This window comes from Athene noctua, chromosome 1 (assembly GCF_965140245.1).
Source record: "Athene noctua chromosome 1, bAthNoc1.hap1.1, whole genome shotgun sequence".
NCBI lineage: Eukaryota > Metazoa > Chordata > Aves > Strigiformes > Strigidae > Athene > Athene noctua.
Window position 1 is genome coordinate 147043393 of NC_134037.1, and position 19929 is coordinate 147063321.

Consider the following 19929-nt stretch of genomic DNA (forward strand, 5'->3'; position numbering starts at 1 on the left):
CAGGCTGGAGAAGGTAATCTTGACTCTTTGGGAAAAACAAAACAATTTTATCCTAAACAATCCAAGAGGCCTGTTTCCAGCACAGCAAGCTTTTGTGCTGTAAACTTCATTCATTCAGTGTGAGTCATTTGGTTTCAGCCAAAGATCCGTTTAAAACTGGGCCCTGTCTAAGGGTAGAAGAGGTTCACAAAAAGTAGCTTCAGCAGTGAAGCGAGCCACAGGGGTGTGTGCTTGCTTGTTCCTGCCTCTTGGGTGGCATTCACCACCCCTTCATTTATGCTGGTACAGGTCACTGCACTGGAAACCAGATCACAGGCTGAATTTTTTCTGATGGAAGCTTCTGCTCTCACCTTGATTTTCATCCAAGACCATGGCCCTACTGAGAGTCCTGCTCAGCTGAGTTAAGGGTGGGAAAAGACAGCTGGGGTTGAGGAGGAAGATGTGGAAACTTCTAAAGCTGGTTCTTGCTGACAAACTCAACATGTTGAGGAATTACACCCTAAAGCAAAAGGTTCAGGAATGTAGAAACGCTAGAATATAAACCATGAAAGGGTGTGGGCAATTGCTTCCAGGTTTAGGTTTATTTTATGCTGGAAAGTAAAGTTTTGATACTAATTTTCTTTCTTTTTTTTTTTTTCTTTTTTTTGTTGTTGTTGTTGATTTTAAGATGCTTATCTGCTGAACTGCATTCTTTCAGTTCTGGTATGTGCACTATGGAATTTCACCGTGATCATTCCAAGCCTGGCTAGCTGAAAGAAAGTAACACAGGCGTATATTTCAAATACAAACAAGAAGTAGGACAGTGATAAAAGTTTTTGGGAAAAAAACATGATGTTAAGGGAAGAATGTGAGCAAAACAAAGTGATAAAAGAATAGGATGCTGGTGATTTGTGCTGGCAACACTTAACAAAATCAAGGATCTCATTTGTGGTCTGCAGACCAATTCCATAAGGAGTGATACCCTGAAGTCAGGAAGAACTTCTGGTGGAGATGAACATCATTATTCCACTTTTAAGTACGGGGAATTCCTCTTCATGTCCAGTGTATCAGCATCAGGAAAAGCTATGCAGATCTAAGAAAGTTTTTTTTAAAAAACAACCCAAACCAACAAACAAAAAACACAAACAAACAAACAAACACCCCTACCCATCCCTTCCCCCCCCCCCCCCAAAAAAAAAAAAACAAAAAAAAACCCAAACCAAACAACACTCTAGGAAGGAGAAAATATGTTATATACTGAGAAGCACTTTTATTAGTGTGCCAGATTGCCCAGAAGTGGTTGTGACATGTCCTTCATGAAACACATCAACAGCAGAATAAATTAATAGAATAGAATATTAATTCATCTGCTTTGTCTTACAGGAAGGCAAAGAACAGCCAAGACTTTCTGTCTCATGCTCTCCTTGAAAAAGTATCTTTGTGTTTATGAATGCATTATGAAAGATTACCTGAGGTGATCTGAAAGTACATGGTTTTCAGCTTGAAGAGGATCTGTAAAAGAGAGGAAAGAGCTTTTCTTTTGGTGTATCTGAAAAGATCTGAAATAGGTTGAAAAAGTTAATTGCAAGAGAGTTCTGTTTTCATTTTTGCTCAGGGAATGTTGTCTCTGAGCAGCTGAGAGGGAAACTAACATTTAGTCAGACTGGCTTTTTTTTTTTGTCTGTATATCACCATATATTTAACTCAAGACGCTTAATCCACAATAGAAAGAAAACCTTTCTTTTCAAAAGTCTTACTGAGACATGCTTGTCTGTGATTAACAGTCAGCAGCAGTACTGGTACATCTAAATCCTTTCTCCAAATCCTGGCAGAATTTCCCCAAAATTATTTTTATTTAAGCAACTTCCAATTCATCTTCATATAAATTCAGAAATAACGTTTTGTGCATTTGTCAACAGCAAAGCTAAATTTCTAAAACTGATGAAGGGTTTTTGAAGTGATTGTGACTTCCTTGCACTACTGAGCATTTCTCACATGATACACTGTTACAAAGTTATTTTTCTTCAGCTTATGATGTGCAATGCAGGAAGTGGTGTCTATCATTAACTTCCTCTAATGTTTTACTTGATACATTTTTGCTTTTAAGTTGCAGGTAGCATAAAGGTTTTGATTAAAATGTTCTCTGCTGGATTATGGCTTGAGGATCATTTTGAAAATGGGGGGGGGGCGGGTGTGGATGTCCCTTCATTCCAAAAGTGGGAAAATTTTGTCCAAGGTACATTGACAGTAGGGACACACGTGACTTTGGACTTACGAGTTTTAAAATGGAACAGCAGGTGTTGCCTTGGTAATAATGTATGCCTATTGTCCTCTTTCTAAAATTTCTGCTAAATTTGCCTGCAACCCCCCATTAGGCATCTTCAGTGAAGACCTATTAAATGTGGCAACTGCACCTTGTGATGATTCCATCTGCCCTGAGTACATTCCGCTCAATCTCAGTCCTCAGTATAAGGATTGGGAGTACCTTCTAGCTGCCAGGTGTGCCAGGTAGTGCTATGGCAATGAATGCTGGTGTAGTAGATGATTGGTCAACTACAGTATCATTTTTCCAGCAGAAAATAATACACATGCACAGAAAGCTTGGGTTTTTTTCAGCTGGAAGAGCTGAAAAGTTGTGTGTCACTTCTGAATGCTTGAGTTTGAAAACCTCTGTATGAGGTGAAACATGCATTTTGCTTCCATCTTCAGCTTTTTGAGACATGGCTTTTTGAGTTGCAATATGTGCAGAATATGTGCTATGGTTTGGAAACTATGTTCTTCTATCCTTTTGAGTTAATGGTCTCTTGTGTTTAAATTGACTGATACTGTGATGACTCTCTGGTAGACTTGAATAATGCAAGTCCTCAGTGTTACAAATTTTTTTTTTTTTTTTTTCCAGTTATGAAAACAAAGGGAGCGAAGCCATAAATTTAAAGAGCAACCAAAAGGAAAGCACAACTCGGCCTGCACTTTTGAAGGTATGATTTTTATTTGCTATTGTTTAATTGAGCTAACACTTGCCACCTCTGCTTGTGACTACTTGCTAGCATTGTGATGTTGGATGTATTCCTGAACTGCGATGTAGCACCTGGTTGCTGTCTTCTGGGTTAGATTCTCTTATGCCAGAAGACAGAAAAACTAACTGTGCTTCACATTTTTAAACAAAATTCACATCTTTGCTTATATTAAGAAGTGGGAGTTTACTGCTAATTCTATATGCAGTTAACCAGTAGAGAAGGAAGCTAGTGTTTTTATCAAACAATGGTTTGGGGCATTCCTCTAAAGCACAATTTCTATATAATTTATGGATACCTAACTAGCAAGTGTCTGCCTGCCTGAAGGCCCACTGGTTGCCAACCAAAGCACTGTAAGATCTTTCTGCTGAAATCCGTATGCATGTTGGCTGTTCTTCACCGGTGTTATCCATGTTAATCATGCTTGTCTTGTTTTGTAAGCATTTTACGGCAAAAAAAGGATATGGTTCTCTGTGATCAGGGCTTTCTCTTATGTCACTTGACAACAAAGTAGTAGTTGCAATAAGCAATTCGTCATAAGCAACATAGTTGCTTTAGTCGAATATCATAAATAATTATGTACAGGACAGTGCCTGGTGATAGCATCTGTCTTTGCTGCTGTTACATCATGCCCTGCACAGAGCCATTTTAGGGATTCATTCACTAAGCACTTTTGCTTGTTTTTTGTTCCTTTTGAGATAATATTGTGGTTACTTCCCCAAAAGGGCCTTGACTAGTCTGACAGATGTATTTGGGGATGCAGTAGGCTTCTTAACACATTGAATCTGAGATTTCTATCCTGTGTTGCATTTATTGAGCACTAACGGTGTATGGAGAGGGAAGTGGTCTTCTTTCTGTATGGCCTATGTGTAGTTGCATTATCAGTCTCTAGGGACTGTTTGGCTGGGTTTTGCCAAAGGTGAAGGGACATTGCAGTTGCCTCTGCAAAGACCTGGTTCGGTCTCACAGCATTATTAGTTCAAGAACAATTCCATGTTGAATGTAGTTTATCTAAATCAAGGTGGGAAACAATGCAGTGACGTTTGTTCAGAAGCCCTGTGAATTCAAGCCAACTTTGTCAGTTCTAAGCTCCTGGAAAATACCACTGAATGCCTTCCTGTTACCATAAATCACGGACTATTGATTTTATGCCTTGAAATGCAGGCAGAAAGGATTCTGATAAACCAAAGGAGATTCTACTATAATAGAACCAGATTTTCTACATTAAAAAAAATAATCTTATTTTTCTATGTTAGATCAGTGAAAAATTTTAAAACAGATTTTCCTTTTGAAGAAGGTTTTGACTGAGGAAGGGGAATCATTTAGCATACATGCACAGGACTTTAATACCAGGAATTACTTAAAAGGAAGTATGAAGAGGGCTAGGTCTTAAGGAACAAGCAGAATGCGTAGGTGGAGCAAAGGGAGCATAGCAGGTTTAAGTTACCTAAGAATGTTTCTTGCCAAAAATTAAATCTCGTTTATTTTTTAGTTTTAAAAAGCCCAAATTCAGAATCTTTCCTGCTGAATCTAGATTTGTTGCAGTAAAGTCTTCTACTCAGAACTTCTGTTTTTGTAATACTGTACTAAAAGTGACGCCAATATAAATGCTGTAAAGTTTTGTTCCAAGTATCTGATGCTTCTTTTGTCTTGCCACAACTTTTATTATATTTTCTTTGACCTATGTTTAGAAGTCTAAAATGTTAAAGTGTAAATTACATTATCTTTGAAATAAAACCTGGTGTTTGTGTAGGCTTTATAAGAAAGGTGTGGTTTTCATGTTACTAGAATGTGCAGGCTGCTCATCTGTACTGAGAGCTTCCTGTATAACTTACTTCCCTCTTTCTTAAGCTAATCAAAAATCTTCTGATACACTTGAACAGGTTCATATGCATAGTAGTGAGTACTTTTAGTACTATAATTTTATATCTTGTGTGCACTGAAATTACAACTAGATAGTAAAAATTGACTTAGAGGAGGTGGAGAAAGCATTTATTTTCTACCACTGCACACGCTTCTTCTTTTATTGGTGGTGGGGTGGTTTTTTTGTGAAGAATTAATATTTTTTTTTTTCCCTTTTCTTTCCCTACTACTGCTCCCTCCAACACATGCTTGCATTTTGATAACACCAGACTGTCTGGTGCCTGACCTTGCATGAGACAGCTTATTTTGGCCTAAGATCACTAGAATGCGGTTGAACAGTTGGGGAGAACTGGGACTGTCTCATTTGAAAGGGATAATGTATGGTATTGAAAGACGTTCCAGTTCTATTCATTGAGTCATCAAGGTTAGTAAGGGCTGGAAAGAAATAAAATTTTGTTGTACTTGGCGAGAAATGTCTAAATCTATATACCTATGTGGATCAGGTTTGGGAAGGTTTCCATAAATGTCCATGGCTCTGAACCTAGTAATTTCAGGTGAATGGTTAATAAAAGTTGAAACCAAGTTAATGAGCTCTCATGTTGCTTATAGACTTACATGTAGCCTTACATGTTGTGATTTGCTGTCTTAGCAGGAGGACAGGGGCAAAACAGTGTGGGAACTATAAGTCTCTGATTAAGCCACAAAGGTCAAACATCTAGATTACAGCTGACTGGGTGAATGGAGCTGGGAAACGTGCTGACCTACGGTAGCTCCTTGGCTCTTCTGAGCACTTTAGTTACCAGTTCTGTACTTTACCCCTGGTATTCTTTTCCCTGAGATTAAATATTTAGCTACAGAGGGAGGAAAAGGTATTTTAATACCCACTTTATGAAAATATGAAGCCTAATCTTTCCGTGCCAAGATGACTTTGTCAATCATCATTTGATCATTTTTGAGAAAATATTACTGAAATATATTTGCTATGTCTATTCATTCATTGCTAGAAGGTACACCACCACCCACCACTATTTATTTACAGATTTTGTTTTGCTTCTGTTTCTTTGAATTAGAGCTGTAAACAGTGCTCTTTCTGAGTAAACACTCCATTTGAGCGGTGTGATTGTTGAGCAGGTGGTTGTGTGGATGTAAACAGTTCTTGAACTTCATGTTTAGTATTCCAAGTATCTGCATTACACAGTGTCCAGTACATGTTAGTATATCATTAACCTCGCTTCTAGTGCTACAGGGACTTTGTTTTTAAAAGGAATGTTGCAACAGTGCTTCCTGCAAAAATATGTTTCAAATATTATACTTTTGGTAATGCACTTCAGACAGAGGTTTACAACTGGGACATAGGTATTAGTTGGATTGTGTGGAACAGCTACCAAATAAGCTAACACCGCTACTGTAGCGAGCCATGTGCTGGAGAATGTACAGTTTTAAAGAAATCACATAGGCACGCCTGTTGGATGTGCTTGTGCTACAAGTCTAAGCTGGCTCCTACTCATATTACCACACTGTAGTAGCAGCAGCGGTGATGGGTGCTTGGGTCAGTTTCAGTAGTAGTAAATGGCTTTGGACCCAGGCTTGCCCTGTCTGTGGTTCTCAACCTACTGAAGGCTTTGCCCTGACAGTGTAGGCAAATTCTCTTGCCTGCTGATCGTCCCTAGATATTGTTCCTGTAGCGGTGCTTGGAGGAAATAGCACATTCTCCCATAACTGGTTAGGAAGGAGCTCTTAAGCATCTCATCACAGGAACTACTATGTGAGCTCTGTCAGGCAACTGCAAAAGTTTGAAAAAGTAGGTACAAATACAATACACCAAATGTATAATTTAGACTTCTGTGTTTCAGTAGCATTAAATGTTTTATAATTTGGCCCATAGGCTCAGGCCTGGGTGCTAGTTGCCTAGATTAACCAGAGGCAGTCTCGACCTGCATAGAAAACACAGGGACAGAAAGTACTACAAAGATTATCTAGTTCACTCCTCTGCCCCAAGGTGAGATCTCTGCATCTAGTTTGTCCAACTTGTTCTCAGAGACCTCCAGGGGTGGAGATCTCTAAGATCTCTGCAACTTCACCAGACAACTGTTCTACTGATTTTGTAAACCTTGTAATTAGAAAGTCTTTTTCTTAACATTCCGTCTAAAGCTTTCTTGCTACAAATTAAACCTGTTGCTAATTGTCCTCTGACAAGTACTCCTGTATAGTGAACATGGAGAAGAGATTATTCTGTAGCCCTACTTTCTCACATGAATTTAATTTCAAGATGCTATAAAGACGGCTGTATTTAAACGGTAGACACGGCATTAAAATTGGATGGCAATGACTGCAGTTATGTGATAAGATGGAGCCAGATTCTTTTTGGAGTTGCAACAAATAGGACAAGAGGCAACGGGTACAAGTTGGAACATGGGAAATTCTGGTCACATATAAGAAGTTTTTTTTTTCTTTTTCCCCCTTTACTGTAGGAGTGGTCAGATATTGAAACAGATTACCCAGGGAAGTTGCAGAATCTTTATCCTTGGAAATACTCAAAACATAGCTGGGTGAAGCCCTGTTCTAACTGGAGCTGCTATGAGCAAGAGCTTAGACTACATGACCTCCCCAGCCACATTCCTTTCAGCCTAATTTGTTCTGTAATTCTCTATCATGTCTTTTTGATCTGGTATATGAATTTGCATAAGTTTTGGGGTTTTTAAAAAAAAAAGTCCCATGAATTTGCTGAATATATGTAGCTGTTCTTACTGAATGTCCCTAATTCTGACTTCATAATTAGTTTCACGTTCTATAAAAAGTTAGAAATTAAAATTAAGACCAGTGTTTTAGTTAACTGCATACTTTACCATATAGCATGGTTTGGGGTTTTTTTATATAATCATAGTTTTATTTTAGATTGTCTTTATTTCATATGTATGTTATCTAAATAATGTCTGCTCAGCATTTGTGTGAATGCCTGCTGAATGCCTGTGTCTTAGACCTAGTAAATAGAAATCAGAGGGATTCTTTGTCTTTGGGGAGTTAAGGGAGGTGGAATATTACTGCCAACCATGAATTTTTGAAAAAACTGAGAGTTACTGTTAAAAACTCTTACTGTTGCTGCCCACAATAATGAATGAAAGACAAAGCTAAAATAGTTTTGGAGTTTGCATAATCAGGATTTCTCTTGTGGAACCTGAAAGCTGATCTTTTTCTCTTCAGCAATGATGTAGACTTCTGTTGAAATGGAATTTTATAGGTGAGTACATAGCACCTTCTGGTTGTCCAGGACACTTTGTTAAATTAATGATGTCAACAGCTGTGTGTGTTCAGGAAGGAATTTAAAGATCATCCTGTCTAAAGTCCTGGTAAATTCCTTTGTCCTGCTGAAGATTTTTAGAAAGGGTCATCCTGAAATGTGCTTCCATCTCTACTACTACAATTCGTTAAAGAAAGAATCTTGAGCAGTGAATGGGGTTTTAGGATGGATGAAAAAAAAAAAAAAAAAAGGGCTTAAGCCTTGCTCAGTTTGGCACAAAAAACCACCGAGGAGAGAGATGAGAAGCAGAAGTGTGGTGCCAGGTGCTGTAGGACACCAATAGAATGTAAGTACATGTGGAAATTGCATTATCTCACTCTGTTCCCAGTGTACTACCTGCTTGTGCACACCTTCTGCATTGAAAAGGTGAATTTCACCTTTGTTTTCAAATTTATTTTCAAATGTCAGGGAATTGTCAAGTAAAAGAGAATAAATTCTTTCATGTTTGTGAAAACATTTTCCCTAAAAGGCAGTGGAAGTATAATACTGGGAGAATTTAGAGGAAAGAATACAGATAAGACAATTTAATTCTGTTCTCTCTGGCTTTCTACTACATCTTGTAGTAATAGGGTGATGGTTACATACTGAGAAGTGAGTACCAATTCTTAATCTTTAATCAGAGCTTTAATTTCAGGAGAAAATTCAGAAGGTAGAAATTTTTAAGTCACTCTGCAAATATAAACAGAATTTTTTAAATTATAAAGTTCACTTTGTCATTCTAGAGACTTTCACTGAGTTTACAATTCCCTCTCAAGGTGATCTAGCAGAAACTTTATTTCAAATTGTACCTCCTTTTTTTCTTCTACCTTTTCATTTGAAATGTTCACCCTTACCACCTTGGTTTTTGTTCTCTTGACAGAAAAGGTGTGTCTGGATGCTTCCTCAGGTTTTGGAAGAACACCAGAGTTTCAAAGAATGTTTCATCTTTTCTTTCCTCATCTGACAAATTAAATCTACATTAAGAACTCCTTGGCATTTCAAGAATTCAAATGGATAAACAAATTTTTAAAGTCCCAGTGCTGAACTTTCAACAGAGGCAGTTGTCTTTCCAAATGTTAAATAGTCATTGAATTTAAATAGGTTTCTTTTTAAAAATGCAAAGCCGATAAAGTTTAACTAGAAGTCCTTTCCTGTTGTTTAACTTTCACTCCTGATTATGAAGATGCCACGATTTCATTAATTTTCTAGTTACTCTTGTCTCCCAGGGTTGTCATGACCTGATTTTTCTCATGTCAAAACAAGCAGAGAAAGGAGGATGTGGAAGGGGAACTTAAGAATATAAAAAACCCAAAACATTCAGAGGTTCAAAGCATTGGCTATTTGTAGAGATATAGAACTCACCTTTAACTTAAATCCCCCCAAACCCTCAAAGCTGTTTTTCTTAATATTTGTTTTCTTTTTCTGATTATTTAAATGGTATTTTGACTAAACAGTTTTTGGCAGTGATGGAACTCCCTTGCATCAGATCTATCACCACTCTAATTACTGGCATAAATAGGAAAAACCCACTATAACCACATGTGTTTTAAATCCATTTTTCTCATGAACACTAGCAACAATGGACTTTTAGGATTTCTCTGCTTATCATGTATTTCACAGTCTGAGAGTACTTTTTCCTGAGATTTCTTTAATATTATGCCAGTTTTCTTAAACAATTTTCTTGTTTCTAATCCGTGTGTCACTATGTCTGGTTCTTTTTCATTAGATTTCTGTATGTATTGCCTCCCCTTGGGTGACAACACCTGACTTACTTTTCTCACAGTAGTTGAAATTTCATGTGTGAATTTAATGTATCTCAGTGTGTACCATTCATTGCAGACAAGTGGGAGATTACACCAAAGATGCTTTAGCCTCCCAGAGAAGGGGAATTTGCTGAAAAACATGCAGTAGTGACTCATTGTGGGGATGTACTATTCTGCCAGCAACTCAAGCTATTTCACTGTGGATTTTGTCTAGCATGCAAGATTTACAGATTGTATCACTGTTCAAATTGAATGAGATGCTCATAATTGTTAAATGAAATGCAGCCATCTTAGCTATGTTGAAAGGCCAAAACTAAGTCTAGGAGCATGGTTCATTTTCCAATATTAGAGGTAGCAATGCCTCAATGTGCTACTTTGTGCACCCAGCATTTTTTTTCTGAGATCCTTAAATTATTTCTACACACTTGCAAACAGAAATTCTGTGACTGTTCCTTGGATGAGTAAATTGGGGTGTTGGGGTTAAATGGCTTGTTGAAGGTTGCTGGGGTGATGATTCTCAAATCCTGATGGTTAGCTGTCTTCTGTCACAACTGCAGGTGAGATGGGGTTGTTAAAGTGCATGAGCAATATGCAGAATGTCCTTCAGCAGCAGCTCCCAGCACAGCAGGACAGGTGGTCTGTCAGAGGTCTCCACACCGCTGTCTGGAGTTTCTGCTTTGTAATGAGCGTTTGTTCATGGGGAGTGAAATCTGAAATGTCTGGCTGTTGTAGCTGGAAGCTAATTCTTTGTTCATGGAGATCTGTGTTTTAATGCTGTTAATGTTTTCATTTCATTCACTTGTTAGGGCAATAAAAGAGATTGTATTCTTGGCAGACAGATGTAACTCCTGCTGAATGAGAACCTCTGGCAATTTGAACTTTTGCCACCCCACTGCTGAGAGATGGTGGCTACCAGGGTGACTGTTCCCAGCTGGTACAGGAGGTGGGGTAAACGTGGCAAAGCAATGATCTTTCAGGGTGCCATTGTGCCACTGGAGCTGCTCCCTGCACTTGGTGGGGGAGGGCTGTTCACACTGGTCGGAAGACTTGTGCCTGACTGGTAGGTTCAGTTAAGCTTTGGGCATATGTCTCTGCTACAGTCAGGAGTGGATTACAGCCTGGAAAACATACCTAGTGTATCGTTGAATAAATTAGCTCAGATAAGAATCGTGCTTGAGACATGACATCGTGGGCTTGTCTTCTGAGTCCCAGCTGCCAAGCTTCTCTGCAGCTGTTGCTCCAGCAAGGCAGGACCACACTACCTGACTGCACAGTAGACACAGCTTCAGTTATCACTGCAGTCTCTTCAGTCACCTGATTTAAGTCATAATCTTGTTTCATGCTCTGCCGAGCTTCCCCTCTACACCAGCCTCATTACATGTGAGGTCACAGGACCATAGGATAATTCAGGTTGAAGGGACCCCAGGATGTCATCTAACCCAATCTCCTGCTTAAATCAGGCTCAGCTATAAGGTCAGGCCAGGTTACCCAGGGCTTGCCCAGTGAAACTTTCAGTAATGAGTTGCTAAAAGAATAAAAGCTAATTAAAGCTTTATGAAGCATGTCACAAGCAGGAAAGCTCATGGAAAATGGGAAGGGGGAGGCAAGTGTGTCCTCGTTTTGGCTGGGATAGCAAAGGCAAAGTAGAGCAGGAGGGGAGAATATGTGGAGAGTAGGACTGATTATATTGAAGAGAAGAAAGAAGGGTTTGCATAATTTCTGTATTGGGACGTAATATCCATGTATATCTTTAAGCACAGTGTAAATGTTCTCCAGGGCTTTTTTTATGCAAGACACTATTTATGGTTAAAGGTATGGAAGGACCTTTTCATATTAAAACTTCCTGTTCTTTTGATTTACCAAAAGTTAAGTAAGGAAAGGAAGATTAAAGAGGAAGGAAAGACTAAATAGATTTCTGTTTCTGGAAACAGAGACTACAAAACAGCTTTTCATGCAGGGCATGAATTATGCTTACAAATAAGCAGCACAGTCTTTACAAGCATTATGTCTCAGAGCTGCTGGGGAAAGAATTTCACATGTGGAGATTTAACCATATTTGAAGTCTCAGTTCCTAATAGGAAAAAACCCACTAGTTTCTGAATACAAATGACTTAAAACCCCAAACAAACAACAACAAAAACCCATAATACCAAACTGTTGACAAGTTTTGAAAGTAGTATTTTCTTTTATAGTTAATTCATTTAGCTGTTAACTTCATAGATATTGTAGTAATTAATATAAACGCTTATAGCGTATAATGGTTATATCGGCAGAGAAAATAATAAGATTTATGTGCAGTTTCTGCACTGAGATACTCTTCTGAATCTGAGAAATTTGTGTGAATGATATTAATCACAGAACAAGGGAGAAATGCTCTCCACTTAAAGTTGAATCAAAAAATGGTATTAAAGAATGCTGAGGTATTAATTAAAGTGAAGGAAGAAACTGTGACAGTAGAACTTTGAAGCTGACTGTGGTGAATCATTAACATATCATTAAATTTAAGAAATTATTTTTTTTCTTGTTTCTGTTTTGTATTTCCTTATGCAAAGTACTTAGTTTCTATGAGATGAATGGTTCAAGAGATTGATCCCAGGTTTGCATGTTACTTGTATAATTTGCCTAGTGCGGAAGGTACCAGCCAGCACTGTGGTACGTCTGTAAGCTGCACTGTTGTTGTCTTCATTTCCAGGAGTGGGTTTGGATAGAGTTGACTTGTAAAGTTGTACATCCCTGAATACTACAGGGGTGACTGCATCTCTTTGTGATGCATCAGGTATTGATTAGTGCAGTATGTGGGGAAGCAGGTGGGATTTGTCACAAGCGGGATGAAAAAGTTTGACTTAGCCCACTTTTGAAAGTTTACTTTAAAGTTTAATGTGGGTTATTTTTTAAGTGTCTTGCCTGTCAGAAGAAAATAGAGGTCGTATGGATTTCTCAAGGACAAATTAGTACCATTCAATTTCTATTCTCACATAAACAGTACAAGGATTCTTCAGTTTCCCATGCTCTGCCAGTGAAGAAACGCACAAGAAGCTGGGAGGGACCATGGCCAGGACAACTGACCTGAACTAGTCAAAGGGATATTCCATATCATAGGACATCATGCTCAGTATATAAACTGGGGGGAGTTGGCCATGGGGGCCAGCTGCAGCTCAGGGACTAGCTGGGCATCAGTCAGCAGGCAGTGAGCAATTGCATTGTGCACCACTTGTCTTTTCTTGGGTTTTCTCTCTCTTTTTAATCTTTATTATTTTATTTCAATTATTAACTGTTCTTATCTCAATCCACAAGGGCTTTTTCCAGTTCTCCCCCCCACCCCACTGGGGGGAGGCAGGGAGAGGAGTGAGCGAGCGGCTGCATGGTGCTTTATTGCTGACTGTTAAACCACAAGTGTGAAAAATTGTTCCTTGCTTCTTCCTTGGGTTTTTTCTGCCAGTTGAAGCAATTGTTCTCCATCTGTCCTTCAGTACTTTATTTCCACAGCAGCTGCTTTGTGAATCTTCTAGCTTATGTAGTCTTTTTGGCTTTTGTAGAATAGAACCTTTTTAGTACAGAAAGAGAAGAAGAGAGCACAGGGCTTTGATCTTAAAATGAACCTTTACAGAACAGGTCACATGAAAGGAATACAGTGTATAGCAGCAAATTAAAATTAAGGAGTTGGGAAAATGGTGGGAAATGTGTTCTTTACGTGCTTCTTGTATTTATCTTAGGTTTGTCAAAATGAAGAGAAGAACCATTCCACAGAAGAACTTAGCAAGTCTGAAATCCAGGAGGAGCTGAAAAAGGCTAATAGTCTTCCTAGTCTGACTCCTGGAATCAAATCAGCAGATAAAGACAAGCAACGCCGGGAAGGTTTTTTTCATTTTCTTGGAAGCTTATTTAATATTGCAACAAAATCTTCTTTGGTAGAATCTAAACCCTCTACCTTCCAAGGCGAACCCAACAGATATGAAAAGGATTTACAGAACACAGCTACCCTTCCGGAGGACATGCAGCCAAAGGGTTCAAAAATGGAAGAGTCTATTTGTTCTACAGCTAGCATAAAAGAGGATTCTGTAAATAAAGATGATGCCATCTTAAATAATATTGGGAAAGGTATCTCACAGGATCTGCAAGGAGGCAGGAAACGATCTGCAGATGCACAAAGGTAGGTTTTATAATTTATTATTTAATACGATAGTCTTTTTGCGTGTGTATGTGCACAGAACTGCCTTAACAAAGTTATGCTGACTGTATGACAAATGACTGTCCTTTCTAAGGATGGTTGGGGTGTCCCTGACTCGACTTTGTGAAAAACTCTAGTAGCAACTACCTTAAATAGATAACAAGTTGACTCCAACAAAATGATTTTCTGAAGAAGGTTTTCTAGAAGTTTTCTCACTACGGATAGATCTAGTTTAGAGCCATCTAAGTGTGAAGAGAGGTTAAAGATGCAGCAGTTAGAAATATGTTCAGTATTGTAGGTCTACTTAAAAAAAAAAAAAAGTGTAAAGAGCTTATTTCCATCCATGTTGTAGGCTAAATAAAGGTTTGAATGTTTGTCCTTTTTATATCTCCGTAGTTCAGTGGTTTTACTTCTGCAAGTAAGGTTTCCTCATTTTTAAATTATCTTTCCTGTTTAATTGACTTGGTGATTTTTGCTTATGTGTTTTGTTTCCCCTTGTTCTTTGGGGTTTTCCTGTACTATAAATAAGGTTATATAAAATACTCAAGTAGCCTAAATAGGGAACATCCTTAACAGTCCTGTAGTATTTCCAAAAAAGATTTAAAAAAAAATGGCACCAAGGGCACCAATGTGTGTTTGAGACTAGAAAAAACATTGGCTGTGATCCACACCATATATTTCTGACTGTGGCATAAACAAAAACATTTGTAGGTGTTATGTTGAATATTTAACTATAGGTGGGCCAGTACAGCATAGGTTAGGTTTGGAGTTAGGTGTGCATGTATGCGTGTGGTACCTGTCCAATTTTTGATAGGCATGTAGAATATGGACTTGTCCACAGGCAATGAATCTGTACATAATATTTACTCAGATTTTAATACTGCCCAGGATATTTATTTAAAATTTAAGCTGAAAGTAATGATTTGGGGTAACCAGTAAGTCTATCACAGGGCTCCTGCTTGTATTGCACAATGGAGGGATGTTCTGAGTAGAAGCACCTTTTTTTTTTTTTTTTTTTTTTTTATTCAAGTTTTAAAACTACTTTTACTCAGTATATTTATCTGTGCCGTGTGAAGTGTTTCACCTCCGTATAGGAGGTCAGAGAATTTCCAAAGTAACTGCTTAATGAATTTCACTTCCATATTGGGGATGTCTCCAGCACCCTGTCCTTATTTATTATTCAGTAGACTAATAATTTGAGCTGTCTGTAATTCACCTTTGTATTATAAATATAATGGCTGATCAGGATTTGAATAGGGGATCTGATACCTATTCAGATGAACCTCAGACTCTATTTCCACCAGCAAAATACAGTACTGTGTGTAATTATTAAGAATAATGGTTGTGTTCTCATGAGTACTCTGGTTTGGTCTGTGACGTGGTCGACTGGCTTTTATTACAGATTCTTATCATAGTAGCACCTGACTGATGCTTTTTCCAAACTCCATGTTGTAGCCTAGCACCACCAATTTATGGATCAATACAGAAGAAAATTTCTCCTCCCCTTAATTGTTATCTGGAGACGCCTAGGGGCATTATGTTATACAGTCTAGTTCCTGAACAAACTCTGTATTTCTTTAAAAAACCCTGTTGGATAAGATGGCTTGCTGCATCGTTCTCTTGCTGTTGTTTGCTGATTCTGTAGTATACCCTGGAAACTGGCAGGCAAGTCACAGGTCATTGTTCTGGGGCTATGCAGAGATCCAAGAAAAATCACTCCTTGTCTCAAAGAGATCTTAGTCAAAAAAAGACCATAATAGATCTTTTACACTTTTTACTTTGTTCCATGTAGTTTCTGCCATATCTCAACATGCTTTCTGCTGTACTTCTTAATGTTTGCTCTTTTTCTCACTCTCTCCACCCACAGCTACTGGCTGTATTACTCAGTTTGCTGTGGTAGTGTGTCTTCTATGCAGTTGTTTTTCTCTTATTGTCTTCCCCAATAAAATCAGTCCTCTTATATGCTGTGGTCCTCTAATTTTGAGTCTCTCCTGTCTCTTCAGACAAATACAAATCTTGGAGATTCAACTGAAGGCCCAGTATGTGGTGAACTAAGCATAGCAATTGGAGCCTGCAATAAGTGAATGAGAGACAGCCATGGTCAGCCCTTACAAAGTCGGTCTTTCTCTTTGGGTTTTTTTTTTTTTTTTTTTTCCTCTAGTAAGGAGCTGGTGCACATCTTTGCTTCCAGGAAGAAACCTCTGACTTCTGCTGGCTTTTCAAAGTGTATGCATGAGTTTTGTTTAACTTCGACTTTTTACTGATGCCCTACAGGTCTATCAGTAGTAGTGGTGAAAGTGACAGAATGTCTTGGGATTTTGTTGCTGCTATGCTCATTTTATACTGCTGCATTTGAAAAGATCTTAAGCAGTGAACCAATAAGGTGCCAGGCAGTCTGTATGCAAAGTTTAGAGGGTCAGATGGTCTTAGTCTTCATTTCCTTCTTGTGAATTCTTCAGAACAGTATGGGCTAATAACTTTGTCATTAATAAAAGCTTACAGAGTTCAGAAGGTGTGAGTATTAACTCACTGAAGTGACCTCTTTTTTGTTCTGTGCAAGTATTTTTCTGGTTTTGGTTTTTTGAAATCAAAGTTGCAGTTGGCATTTTCAGTTGACCATGTTTTGACATTGTCCTATATTGTTAGAAAACCTATGCAAATTGTGGATTTTTCTCGGTATAGTTTACCAGTCTCATGGTCAGGCAAGCATATAAAAATGTGTGTTACTAGTTTGGAGGGTAGGGGTAAGTTCGTCTGTATGCAGAATTAAGTTTTTCCATGGAAAAGGATTTTTTTTAAATGGAAGAAAATTCGGGGGTTTTTCATTGTAGCTGCTGTAAAATCAGGAAAACATTAAGCAGTCATTTTTCATCTAAACTCATTCTCAAAAGTGCAGTGTACATTCTGCCCTTTTTGGCTCAGGATATGAACAAGTTAGACAATTTCTGTGTAACTTTTGTATATGTTTGCCTGACTACACAGGGTGAACTGTGTTTCTGAAGCAATTAGTAAAGAGAAGTTAAAATGACAATGCAGAAGCAGAGGTTTGCAGTTTACCTTTTAAAAAGTTTGAATCAAGGATACCTCTTCTTTCTGTTATGGAACTGATTATGCCAGGTTTGTTCTCTTTTAGTTTATAAAAGTTTAAAGGATATAGAGCAGTTTTTTCTCTTCAGTACTAACTAGCTTCTTTAATAAATATTAACTGACTGGTATTAAACTGTAAAAGTAATCCTGATTGCTGAGGATTGGCTAAATCGTTTTGTAGAAGGTACTAAGAAGTAGTTGGGAGTGCTAAAAGCACATGAATAATGATTGGGGTCGTGGGGGGAAGATGTAGCACAAGGGAACAGGAAGGCCCCTGGGTACCATGAAGGTAAGGGATCATATGAATGTGGTCTTTTGATAATCCCTTGAAGATTGGGTTCTGAAAGGCAGATGAGACACACTAATGATCCATACAAATTCAAAGGTACTATTGATTCCATTGATTGTTATGTTGAACTGCAATTTTTGCATTTAATGAAGAAGCAAATTGAAGCGGAGGACTTCACAAATTCTTAAGACCACTGCATTATTAATCTTACAACTGTTTTCTTTGTCATGAGGAACATTTAAATTGTGAATTCTAAACTACTGTTAAATATTAAATCAGGGGTTCTCTGTGGTTAGAGAGGAGGTTGCAATGATAAGTGAAAGAGGGGCAGTTGTTAGATTGCGTAATTCCCATTGAGTTGTTTAAAAAAACAACAAACCAAACAACCTTTCAGAACTAAAATACCTACCACATGGTCTCAGACACCTCTACCAGGACAACTTCATTAACCTTGTATCCTTAAAGCAGTATTTTGCAAAATACAAGGAAATGGGGCTGCTGTGACCTGTAGACTGAGGTTAAATTTGCCCTCAGTGGGAGACCTGGTACTTGGTGAAGACTCAAGTTTCCAGGCCTTGAGCCAAGGAAAGTGGAACTCATGAGTTCAGTCTGTGAAGTACATGTTTCTCAGGGACAAAGGAGCGTAGGTCATGTTATTCCTCCATCACCCCGACTGGTTGGCTCAGAGGTAATTGTACCTTAAGGGCTTCTGCTCCTTTAATCCAGACAGTGGCAAGTGGTAAAGGATGAGCACAGACAAAGCTGTAAACCACGATGAATTTGGCAATGTATTTAGACAACAATTGCAGCGGACAGTAACCCAATAATTGCAGCACTGAAGATGGATGAGGAGAGTTGGGTTGGCCAAGTCTCCAGTTATTGCATCCCTTAGTCTTCCATTTGTCTGGGTTGGTTGATGATTTCTTTGCCACTGAGAAGTGAAGCAAGCAATTGGGCTTGCAGTGTTCTATGGAAGATTAATGATGAAGGTGTCCAGTTGTTAAAATATAAAATACGGTTTAAAAGTAATACTTATTTGGCTATAAGCAAAAAAAGAAATTAAAAGTAAGGTATTTGCTACTAGGCATAGAAAAATATCTTGCTTATCTAAGATGGCAACTTTTGTGTAGAATAGTTCCTAGTGACAGAGGGGTAAGTATAAAAGTGAAAAGTTTGTATTTAGTTTTAGTCTTTGCACTCCTTAATGTTGTTAAAAGCCAACTTTTCCCTGATGAAATAAGCCCTAAAAATAAAACCATGGAATAGTGGGGATGCACTTCACCTAATTTCTCACTATTGGAAGTCTACATGAGAGAGATCAAGACTTCATAAAGTAGGTGACAAATATAAAACATGGGTTTGCCCCCATTACCTTTCTTTTCTGTCATGTAAAATTTTTTCACTTACATATATATTGCCTTTCACTAACAAGATATGATTTGTCTTCAAATTTGAGGCTGTTGCTCTACAACTCCCGAGAATTGACTTCCTGCAGTACATACCTGCCGTCTTCTCAAAAATGCCAGTCATGGGTAGTAGGCAGTACTCTCTACAGATTACTGAGAACACCACGCCAAAGATTTATTTTTCTTCTTTCTCCACTCACACTCCATCACACTCCCCCCAGGAATTTAAAAAAAAAAAAAAATAAATTTAATGACCCAGATCTGTTCTATTGACTGCTTGCCATTTGCCTGTTTTATAGTGATGTGCAAAGCAATAGTACTTGTGAAACTGCACAGCTTGTTTTGGAGTTTAGCAAGAAGCCTTTCTGCATTGCTGAACATGGTTGATGAGATGAAAATCAAAGTAGTACACACTAAATGTTTTGATTATAAAATCCTGACTGCTGGTTAAGATGCTAACATCCCAATTCAACAAAATACTTAAGATTCTGACTTCTGCCCTCTTTTATGAACCTTGCGGACTTGGAAGTGGAAAGAACTCCCAACCCCACAAGTGCAGGGATTTTCTAATGGTAGGTAGAAGAGGAGAGGGGGTAATTTCAAAAACAAATGCTCAGAACAGTGTGCTTTCACACTTTGCCAGGAGCCATCCTTGGAATAGTTCAGCAAGAGCATTACAAGCTATTTAATTAAAAAATTGAGGTAACCTTTAGGAGAGACAAATTTCAGACTGTTCACAGTTCTCTGTTAGACATTGTTGGGTTTTGTGAGGGGTTGTGGGGTTTTTATATTTTAAAGTCTAGTAGGTATGTTGCTATACATCTAATTGCATAGCATTTCCATCTTAGTATTGTCAAAAATCCTGTCATTTTATTTTGCTTTTTTAGAAATATATCTGATAAAATCCTTCAGGTCTACATAATTCTGGTTAACATGTCTGTTTCAGAGCTTGTCTTTCACCTTTGTCTTATTCAGGCTTGTGGTGATACAGAAACATAGCCCTTAATTTGTTGGGTGGATTGCATATTGTGGTTTTGATTCAGTCAGTAGTGGGACCATTCATCATTCCCTATGCATGCCTTT

General features: G+C 38.2%; 1 protein-coding gene across 2 annotated transcripts in view; it reads left to right on the plus strand.

Moving 5' to 3' along the window:
• CRYBG3 (crystallin beta-gamma domain containing 3) overlaps window positions 1-19929 on the plus strand; it is a 91542-nt gene that overhangs the window by 12512 nt on the left and 59101 nt on the right. For both annotated transcript variants that reach the window (XM_074899948.1, XM_074899957.1), the window contains exons 2-3: window positions 2879-2957; window positions 13610-14046. In XM_074899948.1, coding sequence (XP_074756049.1) covers window positions 2879-2957; window positions 13610-14046 — 516 coding nt within the window. The remainder of the gene's footprint in view (window positions 1-2878; window positions 2958-13609; window positions 14047-19929) is intronic.